The 24,268-nt window shown below is 47.7% G+C and overlaps 3 protein-coding genes across 18 annotated transcripts in view; 2 read left to right on the forward strand and 1 right to left on the reverse strand.

Annotated features, from left to right (window-relative positions):
* On the forward strand, positions 1 to 15,004 carry LOC147142789 (serine/threonine-protein kinase 4-like). The gene is made up of 11 exons (XM_086040561.1): positions 1 to 770; positions 2,627 to 2,707; positions 2,809 to 2,937; positions 3,381 to 3,495; positions 3,963 to 4,127; positions 4,195 to 4,362; positions 5,426 to 5,563; positions 6,864 to 7,001; positions 7,676 to 7,895; positions 11,218 to 11,363; positions 13,475 to 15,004. The coding sequence occupies exons 1-11, from the start codon at positions 727 to 729 to the stop codon at positions 13,637 to 13,639; spliced, it is 1,509 nt and encodes a 502-aa protein (XP_085896687.1). The 5' UTR covers positions 1 to 726; the 3' UTR covers positions 13,640 to 15,004.
* Positions 15,003 to 22,495, reverse strand: LOC147142790 (delayed-rectifier potassium channel regulatory subunit KCNS2-like). Of its 13 annotated transcripts, none has more exons than XM_086040550.1 (10): positions 22,134 to 22,489; positions 20,995 to 21,192; positions 19,601 to 19,799; positions 18,962 to 19,148; positions 18,653 to 18,824; positions 18,397 to 18,480; positions 17,659 to 17,898; positions 16,914 to 17,001; positions 16,314 to 16,623; positions 15,003 to 15,099 (listed from the first exon to the last, which is right to left on the reverse strand). In XM_086040550.1, the coding sequence occupies exons 2-10, from the start codon at positions 21,157 to 21,159 to the stop codon at positions 15,093 to 15,095; spliced, it is 1,452 nt and encodes a 483-aa protein (XP_085896676.1). In that variant the 5' UTR covers positions 21,160 to 21,192; positions 22,134 to 22,489; the 3' UTR covers positions 15,003 to 15,092. The 13 variants fall into 13 exon arrangements, with proteins under 13 accessions (XP_085896676.1, XP_085896677.1, XP_085896681.1 ...); XM_086040551.1 differs by having other exon boundaries at positions 16,914 to 17,006; positions 22,134 to 22,481; XM_086040555.1 differs by having other exon boundaries at positions 16,914 to 17,006; positions 18,969 to 19,148; positions 19,601 to 19,734; positions 22,134 to 22,479.
* Positions 16,939 to 24,268, forward strand: part of pltp (phospholipid transfer protein) — a 12,574-nt gene continuing 5,244 nt past the window's right edge. The window contains exon 1 of one of the 4 annotated variants that reach the window (XM_086040545.1): positions 16,939 to 17,912. The gene's annotated coding sequence lies outside the window, so the exon portion shown is untranslated. Of the gene's footprint in view, positions 17,913 to 21,659; positions 22,099 to 22,134; positions 22,400 to 22,420; positions 24,181 to 24,268 lie in introns of those variants that run through there. The other 3 variants (XM_086040543.1, XM_086040546.1, XM_086040544.1) reach the window with 3 other exon arrangements.

Here is a 24,268-nt window from a genome sequence, read left to right on the forward strand (position 1 = left end):
AATTGCATTTGGATCCAAATAAAAATCAACCTTAACACGTTTAAACATGAAATGTATAACGTCACAACGTGACATTGAAGTGTTTGTTAATATGCTACCATCGCAATGCAATACAGTACTCTTATCTAACGTCTTTTTAAACCGAAGCCCTCATCTTTTTTGTCATTGACGTTTTTCCCTATGAAGTGGCGCCCTCTGTTGATGGCGTCTGTCGCTGCAACCTTTATGGACCCGCCCCTCTGCTGCAGCTTTTCTTCTTCCTTCTACCCCGGTCTTCTTCGTTTCCTCTCCGTCCTCCTTCGCGCTTCCTCGTCGGCATTCGTGCTTCTTCGTTCGTCATCGCTCTTCCTGGTTCCCCCAGCGGTCGCTGAAGTGTCTCTGTCGCACGGCTCAACAAGTCCAAAGTTGTCGGGACACGGGAGGAGGGATGACCGCCTTGACGGGGAGCCCCGATCCGACAGGGATGCCGGCGGCACCTCTCCCGGAAATGTGACGTGCAAGACGGCAGCCTTTTTTGGAGTTTTTTTTCAGGGATTTCCACGAGCGGTTGGAAGCGAAGTCGGCGGGCTAGCTCTTTTAGCCATCTAGCGCGCTAGCTGCTTCTAGCTAGGCACCCGTCAGCGCTAGCCGTTAGCCGCCCCGCGCGCGGGAGCTGGCGGACACCTGGCCGGTTTCAGGTGTTCGAACGGCGGGCGTGGAGTCTGTCGGTAGCCGCTGGAGTGGAGCATGGAGAACAGGGACAAGGTGCAGATGCGGAACCATCCTCGCAGGTAACTGGCGACCTCCTGCCGCTGACTTGGTTGGTTCATCGCCTTCGTGATGGCACGCCGACGTCAGGCGACCTCCGGGCACGCTTCCCGACCCTTGAAATCTCTTCGAGTAGTCCATTTAACTTGGCACAAAACCAATCGTTTAATGTCATGTTAAGAGTTATTGGTCGGTCTAATGTACACCAGTTAGGACTATTGACTACGCACTGTTCGGGATACTACACTTGACACGAAGTGAATTCAGCCTTTATCGTTCACTCTAACACAGTCGTTAACCCGCCTGAGCCGTTCAAGTCAAGGTTGGCTATATTGCACTCCCCCACGGGTTTGGAGTCATTGGCCGATCTAATTCACTGCACCAAGTTCCAAGTCATGCTGTGCACGCACTAACACATTTGATTTGGAAACATTTGTCAGTCTGACTAATATAGACTAATGAGTTTCAAGTTGTTGTTCAGTCTACGATACCCACTGACAGGTTCAACAGTTATTGTTTGCTCGAAATACAGTCGCTGACCTGCATGAGCAGTTCAAGTCAGTGCAACCTCACACAAAAGTTTTCATGGGTGAGCCTATCGGACTTGTTCTGACAAGTTATTGTTGGCTCTGTGACATCCACCAAACGGTTCAGCAGTTGTTGGTCAGTCTACTACTACACGTACTCGCTACAGGTTTGAGTTATTGGGAGGTCCTAAGGCTTCAGTTATTGGTCAGTCAAATTTCTCTTCTAGCAGCCACAAGTTTTTGGTCGGCCTAATGCTCAAAGAAGTGTTGCTTTTATTGGTCTGTCTAACACGTTAGCAGGCTCCTCATTATCGTTGCTCTTCCACACTTATTTACTTCCATATTGCAGCCATTGGCCGGTGTGAACGCAGGTCATTTTTAATATCATTTTGAAATGTTATTTCCTGTAACCAGCATCTTCAAGTTATTGGTCCGTCTAAAAACCTAAAAATTCAAGTTAGCGTTTGCCCTAGTGCACCTACTTACGGGTTTGAGTGACTGGTTCGGTCTGATGTATGTTTGAAAGCATTTGTTTGACAAAAGGAAGTGTTTGTCTTCGAAACTAGAGAGCACTTCAACATTTTTTGTATCAAACGAAGGCACATGTTTAAAACAAAATGAAAAACATGTACAAAAATGTTTGTAAATGTTTTTTACTCAGCCTTACAAAAACAATGAAGGCTGGACCGCGAACGAGTACCGATACCAGCCTTATTTTAAGGTATCTGCACTCATGGAGGTTGCCGATACCAGCGGCCCATACTTCAGGCAAAGCAAAATCTCACATGGAGTAAGTCCTGCCGAGCAGTAGTTATCGCTATACTACGGCAGTTTGACACATTGGCGAATCATCATCGGCTTCAGAAAGAAAGGTCTTTGGTCACAGTTTTTGTTATTGTCACACCCATCCATTTTCCAAACTGCTTATCCTGTGTGAAATGACATTTTATTTATCAAAAGAATCAGAGGTCTTGGTACTCTGTATAGGTGAGTACTCAAAGAATGTATACTCATTGGTATCGCTCGCCAAAAAAGTGGTATCAAACATCCCCAATAAAAATACTCAAGTATTTAAATAGCCATTAGTTTCAGCCCTACTTACTTGTCTTTTCACAGTCCAGCCATTCAATCACAGGAACTTATTTACATTTTTTTTCAGCGAAGGAGTTAAAGGCACGTAGCAAAAAGTTGTTTTTTTTAAAAATCATTTCAATGGAGAATATTGATTTGATACCTCATTTTGATCACATCATGCCACATGACATGTTTTTAGACAGCTCGGAACTCTTTGAAATTGTGGCCTTTTTTTGTGTGTTTGTGTGTGTGTGTGTGCGCGCGCACGCGCATGACAGGCAGCTGAAGAAGCTGAGCGAGGACAGCCTGACCAAGCAGCCCGAGGAAGTGTTCGACGTCCTGGAGAAGTTGGGTGAAGGGTGAGGCCTGACGCCGCCGTCGCCGCCACTGCTGCCGTCGCGCGCTCTCTTCACTTCCTGTTTGGCAACTTCCCGCCTGGTGTGTGCGCGCACGCGCGCAGGTCATACGGCTGCGTGTTCAAGGCTCACTACCGAGAGACGGGAGAGATCGTGGCCATCAAGCAGGTTCCCGTCGAGTCGGACCTGCAGGAGATCATCAAGGAGATCTCCATCATGCAGCAGTGCAACAGGTGGCCCAACAATCACAATGGCACATACTCGAGACCTCACGACATACAGAACAGTCCTTGTTGTTCAGACAGACGCTAGCTACCGCAAATGTTGGTCGTAATCATTTGCTAGTCAGAACAACGTGTACAACAGTCTCCAAACTAGACGCATACCGGCCTTTTGTCTTCATAAGTATCTAGAACAGCCATCATTTATTTGTTCATAACTAGTACTCAAGTTCACAATAACATGCTGTATGTTGAGAAGTGCAGAGCGTAAGCACGACAATTGCTGATCTGTTCATCACAGTCACTGCATGCATAACAATCATTTGGCTTTGTAACTACTTACCTGACAATCACTGATGTTCACAACCATCATTTGCATGCATAACGACACGTGTCAGGATTGTTTCTGTCGACAACTTTGTTCATAACAATCATTTCTGTTCATTTCTGCTCAGTCCACATGTGGTGCGCTACTACGGCAGCTATTTCAAGAACAGCGACCTGTGGATTGTCATGGAATACTGCGGGGCGGGATCTGTGTCCGACATCATACGCATACGCAGCAAGACGGTAAGATTCACGCACGCGACCACCCACCCACCCACACACACACGCACACAGGGGCGGATGAAATACTGGTAGTTTGGTAAAGGGAATTGAGCCATAAATGCTTTGGTGAAGAAGCATCTGGTTAATTGTTCTTCTTAATAACAAGATGATTCAAGTTGATTCTTCTTAAGGCTCCAAGCAGCAGCAAGTCTTGAAATCTGTTTTTATTATTATTATTCTGACAAGGCTTCAAGCCATTTAATACTTGGTTTGGAACAATGGTTATGTTAAAGTGCTTTTTAAAGAAAGTTGAGTTGAGTCGAGTCGATGCTCACTGCCAGTTGAAGTTGACTCTGAAACCAAACAGAAAGCAGACATCGTGAAGCATCTAATACATTTTTGGGGTTTACAGTCACTCGGCAGCCCCCTGTGCTTGATTTGAACTTGGCTGTACCGATGCGTGTTTTTGTGTATTTGGTTTTGTGCAGCTGAGCGAGGAGGAGATTGCCAGCATCCTTCAGTCGACGCTGAAGGGTCTTGAGTATCTTCACTTCATGAGGAAAATCCACCGCGACATCAAGGCGGGAAACATCCTGCTCAACACGGAGGGTCAGGCCAAGCTGGCCGACTTCGGCGTCGCCGGTCAGCTGACGGTCAGTCCGCCGCCTTGCCTCGGCTCCGCCTCGGCGCCCCGGCCTCACCTCCTCTTGCTCCCGGCAGGACACCATGGCCAAGAGGAACACGGTGATCGGGACGCCCTTCTGGATGGCGCCCGAGGTGATCCAGGAGATCGGCTACAACTGTGTGGCCGACATCTGGTCGCTGGGCATCACCGCCATCGAGATGGCTGAGGGCAAGCCGCCCTACGCCGACATCCACCCCATGAGGGTGAGGCGGCCCAAAACCGGCACCTGTCAATCCAATCCCTCCTCAAAATGACTAATCCATTATCAAATTCACTACCAACTATTTGGATCATCAATTCATCGTTGACACACCTTGTTTGGCTTAAAAGTGCAGACTAATTCTATTTGTGTCTCATCAGAATAATACATTTGCAAACCTCCGCTATCAATTTTGGGGGGGGGAAACGACACCAGCTATCTATCGCAGGCGGTACCCCCATTATTTCAAGGTATCGGGTAATCGTGAAGCCTACTAATTACCAGTCACCGATACTTAGAGCAAAAAAAGATCTGACATGGAGTAAGTCCTCCTCGCCAGTAGCTGGCGCTACGCTGTGGCCGTGTAACGCATCAGCCAATAATACATTATGTGCGTCAAAAAGAAAGAAGGAAAGAAGGTCTCTGCACAATTGTCTGTCATTGTGTTACTTGAAAAGTTCTGAAGCAAAAGTACTAGTGGTATCGGTATCAGTGAGTATTAAAGAGTGAATACTCGCACTGGCACCGGTCTGAAAAAAAGTGCATCGAAAATCCCTAATAAGCTGTTTGTCTGTGTGTTTTCTCCACTGTCAATTTGAAGTAAGGCCTTGTTTTTTAATAAAGGGATGGGCATTCTATGATCCAATTTATTGATTAATCCCCCAAAATTTTGACCGAAATGATTATTAAAATAATCGCTAGTTGAAGCCCTAATGCTATTCAATGTACACAAGTAACCACTTGTGAAATTGGTAGTCAAGGCAAATAATTTGGTCCAGCCGTCGTTGAATTTTTAAACATTTTTTAATTTATTTATTTTATTTTTTGGATTAATCCATTCCAAAAAGCCTGCCGGAAATAGAATCGTACAAAATCTTCAGCAATATTTCATGACCATCCCATATACCCCAAAATATTAAGAGAAAATACATATGACCGCGAATACCTAGCTCCGCATACAGAAACCGTTTGAAAGAAATGGCGGCTCAACCGATGTGACAGTTAAGTTTGTCACTTACATCAGTGTGTGCCTGGGGCCCGCCGTGTGTGCGTGTGTCTTCTTCCAGGCCATCTTCATGATCCCCACCAACCCTCCACCGACGTTCCGCAACCCGGACGCGTGGTCGGCACAATTCCGGGACTTTGTGAGCCAGTGTTTGGTGAAGAACCCGGAGAACAGGGCCACCGCGACGCAACTGCTGCAGGTAGACGTGCACTAAATGACATCTGGGCACACAATTATTCATCATTTTAGGGGAACTATCTGCATTTCTTTTCTTACCCTACTTTTCAACAAGCAGTATGATTGTAAACATTGAACAATTGATGAAGAAGAAAAAAAAAACCTAGTCAAGAATTTCAAATGGACCAAGGGCTAACTGAATCAATGCTCTCATCTTGTTGACGTCACCTGCCCCGAATTCGAAACAAGTTCAGACAACGGATGTTGATCCCTTTTGAGGCACTAGCTCCTCATCTCCCAGTTTTGCCGTCCTTTCTTCTCTTGACATGACTTGGCTCTTTTAGGCTGCGCTCGCCTGGTGAATTCACAACATTCGTTTTCCTTCTGTCTATTAGGCAGTGTGTATGAACATGAATAGTGCAAATATCAATGGCATTTGGTTCCCTGAAGGAAAAAAAAACTGGTCAATAAAGTATCAAAAATATTGAGCATTTTTCAGCAGTTCACGTCATCACCGTGACGTACGTAGCGTGTGGGTCGTGGCGTGTCGGCACTGTTCATTTTCTCTTGTTTCCTGGTCTATTTTGCTATACAAATGCCATATGGCGTCGTCAAGTATTGTCATCATTTGGATAGCGCGCCTACCCATGCATGTCACGTTTCATTGGCTTCCGTCAAAAAGACATTTACGTTGGCAGTGGCGGGTGGTGAACGCAGCCTGCCAGCCTGCGAGCTTCGTAGAGAAAAAACATTGCCTCACTTAACGTACAAAAAGTGTGATGGATTTCCACCCAAATGAATGCACGTTTGTGCATGAGTCACACTATTTATTGTTTTATTTATGTCGTGAGCGTGGCCTCATTCATACGCTCCCTGGACGGGGGAGAAAAGTCAATAGAAGCGACAGTAAACTGGCCAACAAATACTACCTTTTGTTTAGGGAAAAAAAGATGGACAATGATTGATAACAAAGTTGTTTCTTGTGAAAAACAAAGGCATACTATTCGAAACACATGGTAGTACTGTTTTTATTTATTTTTTTGTTGTTGTTTTTTTTTCTAACAGAAGTGGCAATATCGCGAGATTGTAGCCGTATTTCTTTGGAGAAAAAAAATGCCAACATCTTCCCAAAAAAGCAGAAGCCGATGTAAACTTTTTTGCATTCCTGTGTGTGTCCCGATACTTTTGTCCGTGAAGTGTATCTCCCTTTAGCCGCACTAATTAGTTGTAACGTTACCTGTTTGAATGACACCATGAAAGTTCGACATGTCTTTTTGACTTTGTCTCGTGTGTTTTTTTTGTTGTTGTTGTTCCTCCTCCAGCACGCTTTCATCAAGGCGGCCAAGCCCAGCAGCATCCTGAGAGCGCTCATCAGCGACGCCATGGACATTAAAGCCAAACGCCAGGAGGCGGCGGCGGCACACGCCGAGCAGGATGATGACAACGATGACGACAATTCTGTACGCCTGCAACCTTTTGCTTTCTTTGCCTACAAACAGCAGCGATCATTTTCTCCTCCGTTGTTCTGCTCGGCAACTCCAGGACGTAAAACCTTGTCTCCCGTTTGTAAAATGCAAACTAAATGTATATTGTGCTTCCGTAGCAGAAAATAATCATATCATACAATATATATATTTTTCTTTTACTATCCTGCAAGTCCCTATTTAGAGTTCTGCGCTGGAGTGAAGCCTGCGCTATTCAATGTAAATGCGCAAATTAGTGCCGCTCGACACAACAAACATTTGAGGCGACGCAAGTCAGGCAGATGTGTAAAATGTTGCTCCTTTGAGTTGAAATTTTCCAACCGCAGTCACAAATTGGCACTTGGTGCTGCCCCTCTTACATTTTTGTCATTTCCTCGACATCATTTTGGGTGCGCCGGTGCGGGAACGTCGCCAGTCACCAGGAAATATCAACGATATAATCATGGAAAATACAACAAGATATTAGAGGAGCCGAGGAGCTTAATCAGCATTGCATCCTCCCCGCTAGTAGAGAATTTGCTGAAAAGGAAAGAAAGCTTCTCACTCCACGTTTAAAAATCGGCATTGTAGCGGAGCTGCAAACGATGAACCCCGAAATCCCAGGACTTGACCAGAGACTCTTTTATGGACTTGATTTTTCTGCATTCTAGGAAGAGGACGAGGTGGACCAGGGCACCATGGTGAGGGCGGGGCCGGGCGACTCGGCGACCATGCGTGCCGCCGGCTCGCAGTTGGGCGCCGCGAGCCGACGAGACCCCGAGGAGGAGGAGGAGGAGGAGGAAGAAGCGGGAACCATGCGCTTGCAGCTTGGAACCATGATCATCAACTCGGACGACGACGACGACGACGACGAGGCGGGCACCATGAAAAGTATGTCAATGTCTTGTTCTCGCCAACATTTTCTTGACAATAATATCTTGTATGCACCCCCGCGCGTGTAAAGATGGCCTTCTGATGAACATTGCGTTTGTGCAATCAGAATGAAGCAGCAAAATGCAGCCATCTCAGGGGACGGTCATTTTGCCACTTGCCGTCGACTGAAAATGACATCACGGATGCTCAGTGCTTAGGTATCGACCGGTCACGGCTCAGCTTGCGAACGTCACATGACCAAACTCCGAAAACAAGTGAGCCGTGGTTGGTTGTTACCTGAGCAACTCTGATGTCATGAAAGGGCAGGATGTTGCATTCAGCAACCTTTTGAAGGGCAGAGCAACTTGTCGGTCACTGATTGATGCCAAGAAAGGGCTACTAGTGTGCTCTAGTACACTTTTGAGGCATGTTAGTCATACAGGGTGTCCGTAAAGTCCCTTGGCCATCCAACCATTGGCTGAACCAACCATTGAATTCCCAATTCCCCGGCCGCCACCGCCTTCACCACGTGTCACCCCCCACCCCTTGGACTACTTTCTTTGGAGTTGGTATGTTCAACATGCCATGTTTGGAACAATTATTGACTTGAAGCCGAAGATTTCTGACGCCGTTCATTGGCACCTTTGATGAGGCAAGCTGCAGTCAGCATGGCAAGAAATCGAATAGAGTCCTGATGTGCTTTGTGCAACTAATGGTGCCCAAATTGAGCTGTATTAAATGAGGTCAAAGTTTGACAACCACTGATTACAATATAACAAACCTGGTTTTTGACAACCACCGATTACAATACAACAAACCCGGTTACGATATTATTGTTGTTTAATCATGAGCGCTTTGTTTTTCGCCCATTCCGGAATGAATCAATGGGGTCACGGCTGGCCTGGCTAGAATCCTACAACTAATTGTCGTGCAAGTATTGTGGCTGTAGGCCTGCATTCAGGTCCAAGTCCTGATCGAGCTTGCGTGCTCACTAGTGGCCAGCAGAGGGGGCAATGACGTCATGGACAGAAAGCCACGAGCATCCTTGGGAGGTGAGGAATTTTGACTTGACTCGGTGTTGTTGTTGCAAAGTAGACATGGATACTTTGACGATTCCAAACAGTTCCCATTTGGCATCATAACCTTTCTGTTGCATGTATTGGTCAAAACACCCCAAGGAGCAACAATTGACGGGTTGTGTTTTCTTTGGTTGTTTCTTTTGTCCTCGCTTTGTCTTTGTTTTTATTTTTTGCCATGGAGAAATTGGCCCCCATTGTCATGCGGTGCACGAGCCCTCAATGGGGCTGGATACTTTTGGGAATGTCGCTCATGCACGCGCAGTCCCCACATGTAGTATGGCGCTGCTTCAAGTGTCATGACCAAACAACATTTAGACACTGCAATGAAAGAACATCTGTGTGTGCAGTGCAGCTATTAGTTGAATTGCCACCGGATGGTCCCGGATGCTTTTGTGAATTATCGAAAGGCTTTTCATTTTTCCTTCTCCTCCAAATGATTCAGCGCACATGCAACGCGCTCCGTCGTCATGTCGGGAAGCAAAATGGGGAAGGAGTGAACGATAACCAACGCGGGGCTTGTTGGCATCGTCATGTGACAAGATTGCCCCAAAATGACATTCTGGCAAAATACTGACACCTCAGTGCAAGGCAGCGAGAATTTTGAAAATCGGATGATGGCGAGCTGTGAAATTGAGTTGGGGGGATGTTTTTGTGTAATACCTCCTATAGGAAGTCTGGTCCAAAAACGCTTTGAAATTAGGGCTGCACAACATTGGAAAAACATGCAATCTGCGATATGAATGTTGACTATAGCGATATCGATATTATTGCCTGATATAACGTGTACCTAAACAAGTAACATTTTTATTGTCTAATGAAAGAAGTACCATTTTTTTTCTCATGCTTCAAAATAAGCGGGCTCATTGTGTTTTTAGCTAAGTAACTGTAATTCCCCTCCATAATGTCCAACTATTTGTGGCGCCGCGCATTGAAGTTTCAACAAAGACAAACATCAAGAGCATCCAAATAGATGTGACGAAACACCTCCAGGCTGTGGGAGTGAAGCTTGTATCTTTCCAAGCCCTTCTCAACAAATGGATGGCTTTCACTCGATACTGTAATTGCAAAGGTGGCACACCATTTCTTTTTCTTTCTTTTTTTTTTAAGTTGGCTCGCTTCTCTCCTGAAACATGGTGTCGTTTGCCCTTCACAAGAGCATCAATGTCAGGGAACAGCCAATGTCGCTGTCATGGAAGTGGCCATCAGCGCGCCCTCCACTGGACAAAATTAGCATGCAACGTTCGCTTTGATTGAACAATAGCCGTTAACCTCTGGTGGAATAATTGGAGTACCAGAGTTGGCTGCCCGCCAGCGGTCGATTGGCCCGTGGGCTGCCGTGCAAATCCAAACTTTGCTCTGGAACATTGCAACCTTTTTCCGTTCAGAACAAACAAGCTGATTGTAAAACAGCACTCGCAAACATACGTGTTTGCTTTGGAGCCTTGCTGTAAGCCTACCTCCACGGGCCTGACGGGATGCCATTGCGGCGGGATGCCATTGCGGCGTAACCCGAGCTCCGCTCCGCGCGTCGATACGGGACCAGTAGCTCTGGACTCACTTTGTCGGTGCTAAAGTTGTAACCTGAAACGTTCCTTCCATGACATCACACATCCACACTTGAATTATTCATGAGATGTTCCGGCAGAAATGTACTCACACTTTGATACCTTAGATAATCCATCTAGAATTGATGTGTCGTTTATGTATTGCAAAGCATTGCAAATCCATAGTATTCTGTTTCTCCAGACGACGAGTCATAAGTATTGGATTAAGATTGATGTTGAAATGATTTTGGGAATTTTGAATTATTTGATTAAAGCCATATTTTCTGGAGAAAGAAGTCACAATTACCAGACCGGAAAAACGCCTTAAGGACTTGGTTAATATTTTTTCATTGAAAAAAGGAATGACGACTAGATTCGATTTTTTTTTTTTCTCCATCATTATCACTGGAGTATTATATTCCCCCACAAAAGAATGTGAATAACGAGCAACAATAAAGATAGGAATTAGAGGCAAAGCATTTGACTGTTTTACAACTCCTAACTTGCCAGCAGATAGAAATGTGACAAAAATTGCACTGAATTTGTTGTTGTTGTAGTTGTTGTTTTTTTTATGTTTGTTTGAATCTCATGTCTTAATGCGGGGGCGGCCGTTGAGAAAAGTACCGACCAAGTCAATGGGCCTGCCGGGCCTTCGTTCCAAGATAGACGTCCTCTTTGGAGTTTCTTGATGAGCGTGCGCATTTGTGTGTCGGTCAGGGACAGACGAGGCGTCCCCACCGGCCAAGCCGTCCTTCTTGGAATACTTTGAGCAGAAGGAGAAGCAGGCCAACAGTCCAAACGGAGGACGCGGCGGCGGCGGAGGAGAGGAGCGCAAAGTGCTGTCGGACGCTGACCTGGAGCTGGTGAGTACCGGTGCGGCGAAAAGGTCAAGTGTCACGTCGACGTCTGCCACAGGGCAGGACTTCACTTGGCTCCACAAATGCAACAGGTCCAATTTGCCACAAGAACAGGCCCAAGGGCTGCAACTAACAACCAATGTCATTAGAGATCTTCATGCGCTTACATGACACGTCAGGCCTGGATAGATTTTTACAGATGTCCCAGACAAGGACATATTTCCCATGCAAAGGCATAAGGTTTGCACTCAATGTTAACCGTTAGTTAAATGGCTCCCTCGTCAGTCAAATGGGCGTCCACTAGAGGGCAGTGAGAACAATACTGCAGGGAGGGAACGCACATGAACAAGAGCACCGTACAATGTTGTCATGGCTGCTCCGTGGTATCGCGGAGGAGAACAGTGGTCTTTCTTTTTAAAAGAAGCCAACACAACGCGTCAGCTGGTACTTGAGCCGCTTCGGGACGGAGGAATAGCCACGTCCGTCCTTGCTTAGTTTGTCCTTTTGAAAAGACTTGTCGTCTGTGCGTCCCTGGGCCTGAATGGCCGAGCGAGCCGCTTCCCATTTGCCCCGTGCCAACCTCCGTAAACGTTGACGTTGCTGTGCACTGGAAGCTTTTCCACCACATGGCCAGCTCGTGGTCGTCAAGTCAAGTTGCCGTGAAGCAAGCGTGCGTGCGTGCGTGCCTGCCTGCCGCGCCTTTGTGTCTTTTTGTGTCTTTTTGTGTGTTTGCGCGAGAACGGACAGAAGCGCTCGGCTGCATTATTGATCAGCGTCGTCTATTTTGGTACGTCGGTCGGCGTGGCCCTGGAGCGACTCTTTAGCATCAGATTTCCAACATAACCTTATAGATTGACGGTAGTCTCCAGGGAAACAATGGAGATGTCAAGAGAAGATGGGGGCGGGGGGTTGATCCTTTTCGGGTAAGAATACAAACAGCGCTTATGTCCAAATGACTATTTTTCACGCCATGAACAAAATAGGCAACGTCACAAATCATTTTGTTTTCCCTCCAAAATCAGAAAACATTTTTGGGACATGCCGAAGTAGACGTGCAAGGCTTAATTGAATGATCAAGCGCCAATCGATGATCACGTTTCTCTTCAGCCGTTTTTGGAGAGAAAATCTTGAGACTGTCCGACTTTCAACAGTAAATCTTCTCCAATTTGCATTGTCCTCCATTAAAGTGGACTTGTGTTCCAATTCATTTCATTGCATGTTGATTTGAATAGGGACAGATGCCACAACATAGTTGAATGAAAATGCACAGCATTTGCAGCTAACGCTAAATTCCAATGCCCGTCCCTTTTCAGCAAACGGCGAAATCAGAGAAAGAAATTCAAATTCCGATGTTTGCAAACATCTGCTTTGACTTTTTGGGGCCAGTCTTTTGAAGGCCCAAATACAGCAACCGAGTCATCCTCAATTGCTGCGTGTGCGCCTTCCGTCAAATGTATGCGCGTGTAAAGCTCTTTGAGCAGCAAGCCCGCCACACGTGATGACGTTACGTAGTGCGCTCCGTTTACCATTTTCATCAAATCGGTTCAGATAATAGATGGATTTGTCCTCTTTTTTCCCCCTGTGTTGATGATAGTCGGACTGGCCGACCTTTGAAGCGCAGTTAAAATAACTTGACGGACTGACCCACGGGCGATTAGAGTGTGGTTCGGCTTGAAAAATTGACCGATTGACTGATGGCGGACGGGTGCCCAGCAGGCGCGGAGCCAAAAGGTGGCTAATGGGTGGCACTAGAAAAATCTGGGTGCCGACACATCGTCGATTCAAATAAAATGACCAAGTGAATAATATGAAGTCCGGATCTCCTTAGACAACCACAATTATGCCATTCTTAATATTCAATTCAAAAAACACACACAGAACATAACCCAAATTCAAAAGTAATGGAATAATAGTTTCCAAGTATATATTTGTTCACGAATCTCACTGTCAATCTGGGTGGCCCCGATGACGAATGAGCAATGACGGACTGGCAAACTTGAGGAAAACGCCCTTCAACTGACTTGCCGCCCGATCGGGTCATTCGGCCGCCGCGCGGTCGCGGCGTGCGCGTTTCCGCCGGACACGCATGTTGACGCGTGCGGCCATGGTGTTCTCAGGTGAGTTCGTGGACGGTGGAGGACCTGCGCGTGCGTCTGGCCGCCTTGGACCCGCAGATGGAGCAAGAGATGGAGGAGATCCGACAGCGCTACCAAGCCAAGAGGAAACCCATCCTGGACGCCATCGAGGCCAAGAAGAGGCGACAGCAGCACAACAACTTGTGACTCCGCCGCCAGGGGGGACGCAGACGCGCAGGTGGGCGTGGGGGGGCGGGGGGCTAAACATGAAGATGAAGTAACATGCACAGCAAATGCTCATTTGTGGGTTTCGTTTGCGCACAAAATGCAAAGGAATCATGCCGAGACATCTGCGCTAGCAATAGGAGCGCACCGCACCGCACCTTCTCTCCAAAATGCAAAGTTTCTGGGCCGGCCGGGTGCGCTCCCATTTGGCCGCAAAAGGAGCGCACCGTGCCTCTTGCTATTACGTCACCATCCAGAACTATTTTGTACTTGGGACTTTTGCGGCCACCGATGTTTATTTTGCGCACTTGTTGGACTGCACCTCATGAAATCCCATTTGGTGGCCTGACTGTCGCCACAACTTTAGTGAGGATTTTCTTGCCACCTCATGCCTCAACTGAGTCCTTTGTGGTCATCCCCTCCAATTGTGGTGTTTGGCCATCAAATTTTGTGGCCACAAAGCCCCTCCCTCCCCCTTTGCATGTGTCCAACTTTTTGGATGATCTCACCTGTCATCTTGGAAGATGACAGTGGCGGGACGCCGATGGCCGTGTTGCCTTTGGGAAGCCGACATGGCTTCGTCGCACCACTTTTCTTGTCTTGTCTGGTGGTCTTTGGTTCCTGACGTTGCCACGTGCTGCCTCGTTTAAAATAACCTTTAGTAAAAAAATTGAAATAAGTTCTTGGATTGAATGGCTGGACTGTGGAAAGACAAATAAATATGTCCTTGGCAGTGAATGAGTTAAGGAAGCACCCCGGGGTGAAAATGTCAGCAAAGCCATCCATCAACTTTGGATGCCCCGCAGCACTGCTTACTCTTAGCGTGGTGCATCTGTTTGGCGTCGTTTTTTGTTTGTTTTTTCTTTCAGGGGAGTGGCACCCAAGGTGAAAAAAGGGAACTGCTGTTAGTCGAAAGCACTGGAGGAGATAATGCTGAATTAAAAAAAAAAAATCTTCGACCAGCTGTTGTCTTACTGTAAACTGGAAGCAAGATGGAAACCATAAAGTTTGGATTTTCAGGGCACTTTTCAAAACTTTTCAGGGAAACTTGAATGACAGCTGAAACATTCCACTTTTCTCTTGTTCTTTTTTTTTTTTTTTTTGCCCACGTTGGATGACCACGAATGTACACGGAACGTCAAAAGGACCGACTCGTCCAAGTCACTCAACATTCCCGTCACCCACAGCCATAGCAACCCACTCCCCGCCCCCTGACGGACACTTTGTCGATGAATGCTGACTTTTAAGTGCTTCCGGACCTTTTTTATTATTATTATTGTTTTGTTGCCTTCAAGTTGGATGTTTGACGTATTTAAGTTGTCAACAGAATAAAGACCCCAAAAAGTCTTGAAGGTGCTTTTTTATTGGCGTCTTTTGACAACATTGTTGGTCCGGCTTCACCAGCAAAGTCCAAAGTCAGGTACAGCGCACAAGTTCAAACGCTGAATTGGGAAAAGACAAAAAGAAAAAAATCAGTTGGAATTTTTGAAACAAAAACACAATCAGTGGTGGAAATCATTATTCAAATTCAGCACAGAAATGGTGATTTTTGGCCCCCAAAAATGTAACTGGTTATTTTGATGTTTTTCAACATTTTTAAAGTGTGACTTTGTCGATTTGGAAAAAAAAGGACATTGAAAATTCAAATTAGATGACAGAAAACTAATTTTGAATTGTTTGACTCTGGATTTTCTCAAATATTCTCTTTTTACAGTGAATTTAAAAAAAACGAATATTTTAACATTTATGGGGTTTTTTTATTTTATTTTAATTTGATGCTAAAAAAAACATTGTTAGAAAGCCAAATTCAAACTCAGATGTCATAAATGATGCCAAAATACCACAAATATGATTTCTTTTTTTCTTTTTTTTAGATGAGCAATTATTTCAGATACTTTTTTGCGATGTAAAATTTGTGATGGAAAAGTTCTGATGTTACCAAGCCATATTTTTGTTTGCTTTATAATTAATTTTTGTAGATGTCAATTTTTTTATCAAAAAATAAATATATATATATATATATATATACACACACACACCCACACCCACACACACACACACACACACACACACACACACACAGGGTTGGCCATAAATTTCCATGTGTAGGAAAATTTCTAACTACATATTTATTTTTTGTATTTTTCAGATATCCCAAGTGACGTATTGTACAAATCCAGTCTATGGAAACTTTAATGCCAAGGCGTATTTAATTCCAAGTCAACACAGATGGTACAGAAATGAAATTGTTTAACACAATTTTTTGGCGGTGTTAAAAATAATTTTGATCATTTGTAAAAAAAAAAAATAATAATAAATGTTATTGCTAATTTTTCTTGTTAGAAATCTCAGATAGCACCAAAACCTGATTTTTTAAAATCAATTTCTAAAAATAGTTTTATGTTGATGCTAAAAAAAAAGTGTTAAACTCAAATTGAAAAATGAAGTTGAACTGTTGTTCGCAGAATTGTTTATTGAATTTTGAACTGCAGTCCTTGTTGAATTTACCACAAAGATTCGACAAATATTGGACTTATCTTGACTTTAAAAACGGATTTTGATCTTCCGCATGGTGAATTTATTTTTGTAAAGCCTTTTTGTGTGCATATATTTTGATTTTGATGCTGAAAAGTCCAAATCGGAAGGTCTTTCGTACCGCACAGTCCCATGAAGTGGCTCGGTCACAGCGGACGGGCGGCCGTCTGCTCGGCGTAGCCGCGGTTGACCACGCCCCCTGCGCAGTCGCGGACGGCCGCCTCGAGCGCTTTCTGCCGGCGGTAGAAGTGGGAGAACTTGTTGAAGATGAGGGTGATGGGCAGCGCCACCACCAGGGTGCCGCCCAGAATGCAGCCGCCGGCCGCCAGCCTGCCGGCCGCCGTGACGGGCACCACGTCGCCGTAGCCCACCGTGGTCATGCTCACCGTGCCCCACCACCAGCACGCCGGGATGGTGTCCAGGCCCGTGTCCTGAGCGCACGCGCACGCGCCGGAACGCTTCGTTAGGTATCACACGCGTCCCTCCTCCATCCTTCCAACATTTCTTAACTGACCTGCAACACCATTACAGCCACCAAATATTTGCCTTGATGAAGTCATATTTTGTATTTTATATAGAAAGCTATCAAATGAATTAGCCAATTCAGAAACCATTTGGCCAATATTTGATCTGGTCCAAGCGAGCTCCTAACGCATGCTTCCTATTTTTGTCTAATGACTTAATCGCCTGATAATCCGGTGCGCAGTGCGACGTCACCGACCTGCTGGCACTCGGCGGTGTAGGCCATCCCGGAGAAGACGGACACGCCCACGGCCAGGTAGAGCAGCAGGATGCCCACCTCGCGGTAACTGTGCTGCAACACAACACAACACAGTGCGCTGCTGCTTTTCAGCGGGCTGACGTAGCATAGCATGCATCGCGGCGCCCGGCGCCATCCGGACGCTTGTGCTCTTTGCTTTCTCTTTTGGTGGCCGGCGGTGGCTCTGTGCGTTTGGCTGCGCGCGCTCCTTGGCACGCATGCGTGATTTCCACTTCTGTTCTGCTTTGAGGGGTCCGCGGTGACTTCAGTTGAGGAGCCATTTTTGCAGGTTCGAGCCGTCGCCTTCAAGCATGCAGGGCTCTGATTCAACAATCCAACTATTACGGGGAAGTATAGGCCATCGCACCGCATTTGGGATTCGATGGGCATGAACGTCTTCCTCTCGCTACAGGGTTAGTCGCTTCATGAGGAAAACACGCACTTGGCGTCCACGACACCTCCCAAAATGACCGGCTGATTGTTTTGCTACTGTCATTTGATTCTGGCGCTGATTGCTCCTATAGTTTTGTCACACGAAGCAACGTCAAGCTTTATGGCGAGAAAACGGCTTCGTCGTGCCCTTGCAATCGACAATCTGCAAACTACTTTTGAGACGGGCTGCGTACTTGCAGGCACTCCGCTTGCTCGCCACTTTACAAGCACGCTGTTTGTTTTGTTTTGTTTTGAGGCGTGTGCGTGTCGTCACCCTGAGCGTGGCCCCCAGGGAGCGCAGTCCGGTGGAGTGGCGAGCGAGCTTCAGAACTCGGAAGATCCGCAACAGGCGCAAAACCTGAAAGAGCAGAAAAGACGGGCCAACGAGAACGCCCAGCGCCCACTCGCAGACGAGCGTCACGTAGACGGGAAGGACGGACGCCACGTCGATCACGTTGAGAGGCTGGCGCAAAAACCGCTTCCGGTTTGGAGCCAGCAGGAAGCGCAGCACCACCTGTGGGATGCGCCGTGAGTACAAGACACACGCGCACACGCACGCACGCACACACGCCCACACACACACACGCACACACACACACTCTGAGCGATGATGACGCTTATTTTGACTGATGTCGAAATCCTGCTTGTTCATCGTTTTCAACAGTTAGTCAAATCAACTCCTCCATTGCAAAGTCGCATGCTCGCCTCGCGGCCGTTCATCCCTGCACATTGAACACGTCAACACTCGATTCTTTTCGGGTGAGGGAAGCCCTTTGAGACTTTCTTGTGATTACGGGCTACAGAAATACATTTGACTTGAGTCAATATATACGTGAGATTATTTGAAGGATGATCACGCACCGAAGTTAATGCTCATTTTCCGTTAGCATGTCAATGGCATTTTACATCGACTTTAGGATGAACACTGGCGATGTTGCGTACGACCTATGAGACACACACATACACGCGCGCGCGCGCTCGCAGTGACATGAAAACACGCCATGGGAGCTACCTCCAAGGTGAACCAGCACGTGCTGAGTACTTCCACCGCGTCGACGGCGGGCTCCTCCATCAAGTTGCCGTCCCCGTCCAACGTCTGCAATGACGGTCGGGACAAGGGACAGAAGGGACGCAGCGTCCGCCGGTCAAGGCGGCGGCGGCGGCGGCGGCGGCGGCGTCGGCGTCGACGCGCGGTCGCTTTGCGGCGCGGCCTGGCGCGCGCACGCACGCACGCACGCACGCACGCACGCACGCACGCACCCACCCACCTGATATTCGGGAAGGCTTTTGACGCACATGGCGGCCAGAGAGGCCAGCAGCACGCCCACCGACGCCACGCTGAACAGCTTGCTGGCTAGCGAGTAGCTCGGATTCTCCAGCGTCAGCCACAGACGCTGGCGCGCGCCGCCGCAACGCGACGCGGCAAAGTGCTGCAGCTCCCTGCGGGCGGACGGGCCGGCGTGCATGCCAAAAGAGCACAAGAACGCAAGAGGGACCCCAAAAAAGGAAGAAATGGAGGAAGATGAAGAGCAACAAGTGCAGGAGGAAGAGGAGGAGAACAAGGAAGGAAGGCGCACTTCTCACGTTCGCAGTCGGCGTATGTCGTCGTGCTCGGCCTGGCAGCCGCCGCCGCCGCCGCCGTCACCGTCGCCGTCGCCGTCCCAGCTGGGCTGCCGGCGGCTTCCCAGCTTGCGCTCGTGGTAACGGAAACTGCAGCACGGGTCCAGGAAGAACTCGTCGATGCCCCAGTACTCCATCTCCTGACTGACCCCCGAAAACGGCAACAATTATAACCAGACTCGGCATCGGGTTTTACGCACACAGGTCAGCAACAAGATCGGGCTGGAACGAGTCCAGGCCCTCTATTCGAGAACAAAATAATCATAATAATACAAGTTTGGGGTCTTTCGTTTTTTTTGTGGCCGCCCCCCAGAAAACGTCTGCTTTTTGCTGCCTCCTTCCTATTCCACAAGCGCAAGATTGACCAGAACGCCATCTTCAGCCCAGCGGGGCCGTGTCAAGACAATTTGGGACTTGCCTTCCCCTTGAGCATTTCTACGTTCAAAAACAACGTCAATTCAGACCGCCATAGTGTCATCGTTGGAATTGAAGCGACAGCGTATATATTGACAGTCGCGTTGGCGTAGACAGGAGGAGCTTTCCCATGGAAATTCCCGTGCGCGCTAACGCGAAGTTTGGCGCAAGCGGCCGCTAACCTGAAGGAGAAGACGCAGAGCTCCTCCATGACGTGAAGTTTTCCCGTGTGGTAGAATTGCAGCAAGTATGGGAACAAGCCGGGATTCCTGTCAAAGTAAAATTCCTTCTGCTGCACGTCGTAGTCGTCGCACACCTGCAGATTTTCTCATGAGAAGTACTCAATATATATATAGTCATATGCACCAGTACAATTATGCGCTGCATGCATGGGGAAAAAGGGAAATATTGTTTTTTTTTAAAAAAAAAGGACTTGAGCTTTGACTCAAATAATTCATTTAATGCAACCTCAGAAAGAATTAAATTTGAACTTCCAAAATAATGATGTTAAGCACATACGTTTTACTTCACACAAACCATTTTTGAATGCTGCAACAAAATGCTTTACGTTGTCTCAAGGCAAGATTTTCAGTTGTTCAACATCAATTCCAAAGTTGACCATAGAAGAAAAGTGACATTTTTCAACTCCTGACTAAATCGCGCACACACACGTGGAACGAACGACAGCTCTGCGAAAGGTTTTTCGGTGCGGTCTCAGTCCAAACCTCCGTCAAAACCGATGTCAACATTTCAACGACGTCGATAAGTAATTCCCTGCTACTAACATGCAGATGCGCAGCTACTCAAGCTGGCGTGCTAACTCCTTTCCAGACTTCCAAAGTAGCTAAGTCACTACTTTCTTCTAGCAAGCTCTGAAGCTCAATTTGGAGGATATTTTCGTTCTGGGGAGCTGAAGCCGGAAATGGGAGTTGTTGAACTGCGCACAACGCAACGGACTGCTCCCTAAAGGTCAACATTGGAACGACGCTTGCCGTCGACCAGGATTTGTCCGCTCCCCATCTAGGGATGGAAGGAGAATGGGAGCGATATCGTGATATTCAATTTGCCACAACACCGCCGTGGACACGCTAGCATGCTAGCATAGTAGCAGACTGGCAACAGCGCACGTCCGTCAACAAACGTGACTTTTGGGCCGCCTCAGCCCGACACGGCCTTGCGCAGCGCCACGGACCAGGGTACTCACATATGAGTCCGTGACACGACCGCATGCTCCGAGCCTTTTTCTTTGGCACCGACCGCTGTTTTCATCGCCAAAAACACAATATTGGGGGGGATGCTCAATGTCATGGGATTTTGTGAGTTATTATACATGCGGCGAGCGTCATTATAATATCCTTCAACCTCCCCATGCGCAATCCCCTGATGATTATCGTATATCGTGATATCGTATTGTGACGTTGGGACATCGTTGCATCCCTTTCCAATCCTGCGCTAATGTTCAACATCACACCCCCAAAAAGGAGTTAGCCCACTCTAGTTGTCAGCGGCTCAAGCGTCTTGCGCAAAAGCCAAGGTCTCCAGGCACTTGCGCTTTTCTGCATTGTCACTGACCCACCTGCAGGATGTCCTCCCGCGAGCGGCACCCCAGCAGTTTTGCCAGCCTGGTGTCGGGGAACTTGTTGAGCGTGCCGCAGCGGAGGCTGCGCCTCAGCCCGCCCACGTTCACGCGCACCAGACCCTCGCCCGCGTCCGGGCCGCGACCGCCGTGCTGCGTCGCCATGCTTACCGGCCGCCGCCGCCGCCGCTGCTGCTGCTGCATGCCCCCCCCCAAAAAAAAGCAACAAAAAAAAAAAACAGGACTCTGGCATATCACACAAAGAAAATGTGCATTTTGTCGGCGCCAGTCATTTTGCATAACATTGTACACGACCTTGTTCACATGACACAAAACATTGTTAGTGTAGTAAAGGTTGCTTGCACGACATCATAAATGGACACAACGTTGTCGGGATGTTCGCTGCCACTCCTTTCAGACCGAGAGACGCCACTACGAGTAATCATTCGCCCGCGATACCGAGTACGGATAGCGGCGCTCGTACTTTCCATACGTCGAATTTCAGTTAAGTCAATGTGAACGCAGATCTTAGTTTCTGACGTGACGATTGCTGATGTTGGCACCGAAATGTGGCACCAACTACTGGTGAGGAGGACTTACTCCATGTCAGATTTGTTTTTTCAAGTATCGGTGCACGGCTGCTGTTGGCAAATTGAATTCACAAGTCCCTGCTACCTTGAAATACGGTCAGTATGGCCTCGGTGACGATATGCGTGCTATCGGTACTCGCCCGCCCCTACAACGATACAGACACACAAGGTACATGCACGACATCATAAAGCACGTCCGCGATATTGTCACAACGCTAGCCCAACGCTGCATGCGTGGCCTAAGCCCTCATTGCCAAGAGCATGCCAAACATTTAAACCACCTTGTCAGTGTTCATAGCACGCCACAACTTCGTCAACGATAACGTGGAGGAAATGAAGGACGTTGGCAAAGGCTTTGCTTGGCGCGCCTGCGTGGGGGCGTGCCCTGATTGCTTTTGAAGGTCACTCTTTCGCCCAAAAAGAATCCAACTTTTTGCGTCGTCACTCGAAAGTTGCTCGTGCGAGTGACAACGACGCACTTGACGTCTTTAACTTTCCGTGCAAGTTTTCTGGCGTAAGTAACAAGAAAAAGACGGCGAGCTCGCTCACCTTTTGGCACCACTCTCGTCCCGCGGCATCCTTTGACGTCACGCGCAGCCCACGTGCTCAACTCTGACTAGATAAGATGACGCAAAGTAGGGCAGCGACAGCGAGCAATGACGTAGGCAACGAGCTCTCAATGAGAGCGCGTGCACTGCTGGGCTCCGTGCGGCTGTTCTGCGCTCGCTCGCCCACTGGTGAGTCTTCGGCTCTTTCCGGCACTTTCCGGAAGAAGAGCCGAGTCTCCACGTGACCGACGGACGCTTCAGGTTCAGGTCGTTGATTTTTGTATCCGTGTCATTGTTTTGCATATTGCGGGTATTCTTGTCATATTGTTCGTCAACTGCTACTGAAAAGAAAACGTTTGGTCGAAGAATGACCCTTTATGGCATGAAATTGGCCGTCGATCGCCACACTGATGGCCGGTGCAAATCTGTGACCGCAGCGCTATCTTGTGGCCAACATGTGCGTCTGCACCTGAAATGCACTCCCCAAATATTTTATGGCTTGAAACCATTTTTGGGGATGACTAGTCAATTCGAATCAATCGAACTTGATTTGTAATGACAATGTTATAATTGTAACTAATATCGGCAGCTTTACTGCACTGCAACAAATGACGGTGAAGTAACAGCAGTATTTGACTGCTTTTTATAATCCTTGTAAAATACAGTTAAATATTCATCCATAGCTTGTGAATTAACACTTCAAGCGGTCACTTAGCAAGAACAGTAGATAACTAATTTAACAGCATAAAACTACGGATTACTGTGAATTTACAATGTTGGTACAGTGTTTTACTGGAGTTTTGTTTTTTGTTTACAAGAAATGTAAAATACTGTTGAATATTCCCCACGTGTAAATTAACAGCTGATGCTTGTCTGAGAATAACCAGCTGTAACTTAACCGTATCAAAGTGTATTTAGTGTCAAGCGTTGGAGATAAGCACCACATTCGACATTCCTTCACCTAAATCTTGTCGCGACCCGAGCCCAAAACCCAAGCCCGCCCACACGGGGTCCTTTTTTTTTTTTTTTTTAACTATTTCCTCGACGGCTTTAATCATGCACCGTCTCATGTTAAACACGTAATTTCACATTGAAAATGACAAACGATCAACCGACTGAAACCCAAATAACCTCAAACATAAAGGGAGTGCGCTGTCTGCTGGGGACACGTGGTACTGCAGATCGCATTCATTTGTAAGTGGAGGACGTCTTTTGACCACTACTTTTGAATCCAATGGCCTAGACACTCAAAATCAACATCAAGTCCCCCGTTTTCAGGGCCTCTGGGCCCCCGAACGCGCCGTACAAGCTTTCGTGGCTCTAAAAGGCTCCGTTGAGCCACGATGGGCGTCAAATGGCCGTTTCGACCACTTGCGTCAAACAGTTCATAGCTGCGCCCCGCTGACTGAGGGTGACTTTTGTCATTTTCGATGTTCAATAAAGTGTTGAAAAGTAATCGTGACGTCATTAAACGGCGCATCATTAAAAGCACCAAGGAAATAGTTGAACAAAAAAGAAAGAGAAGGCGAGCCGCGCCTCGAACTGCTACTCGGGCCGGGTTAGGGACATCGACCACAAGTCCGGAACTCGTCCGAGGCCTGGCGCGCAGCGGAAGGTGTTTGGACGTCATCGGTGCACAATTGCTCCCGTCCGTTCGCCGAGTAACACGCCGAGGGGGGGCCTTCGGAACTGAGCCAATCAGCTACCCGGACACACGTGAGCGCAGCACAGGCTCACTTTGGAATCAACATCCTCCAACGCACATGCGCAGACGCGCGCGCGAGCGCAGTTTGGGAGCAGAAATTCCTGGAAAGTTTTGTTCTTCTGTGAGACGTCCCCCCTATCAACGGCCCTCAGTCGGCATGTAAATCTCAGTCGTCCTCTCTAATGCGCGCGCGCACACGCACGCACGCACACACACCCACACACACGCACGCGGCCTCCAGCGGGGGAGGGGCAGGAGTCAGTCCCCGGGGATAAAAGGCGAGTGAGTGGGCAGGCAGGCGTGAAGTCATCCAGAAGACTGTGAACAAGTTTGCCTCTCCACTGTGAGTACTTGCGACATCCGCACGCGCACACGCACACGCACGCGCACACACACACACAGACTCGACCGGACGGGTCTGGACACACGAT

This window comes from Filicampus tigris, chromosome 9, assembly GCF_054856515.1.
Source record: "Filicampus tigris isolate MCC_2025a chromosome 9, RoL_Ftig_1.0, whole genome shotgun sequence".
Classification (NCBI taxonomy): Eukaryota; Metazoa; Chordata; class Actinopteri; order Syngnathiformes; family Syngnathidae; genus Filicampus; species Filicampus tigris.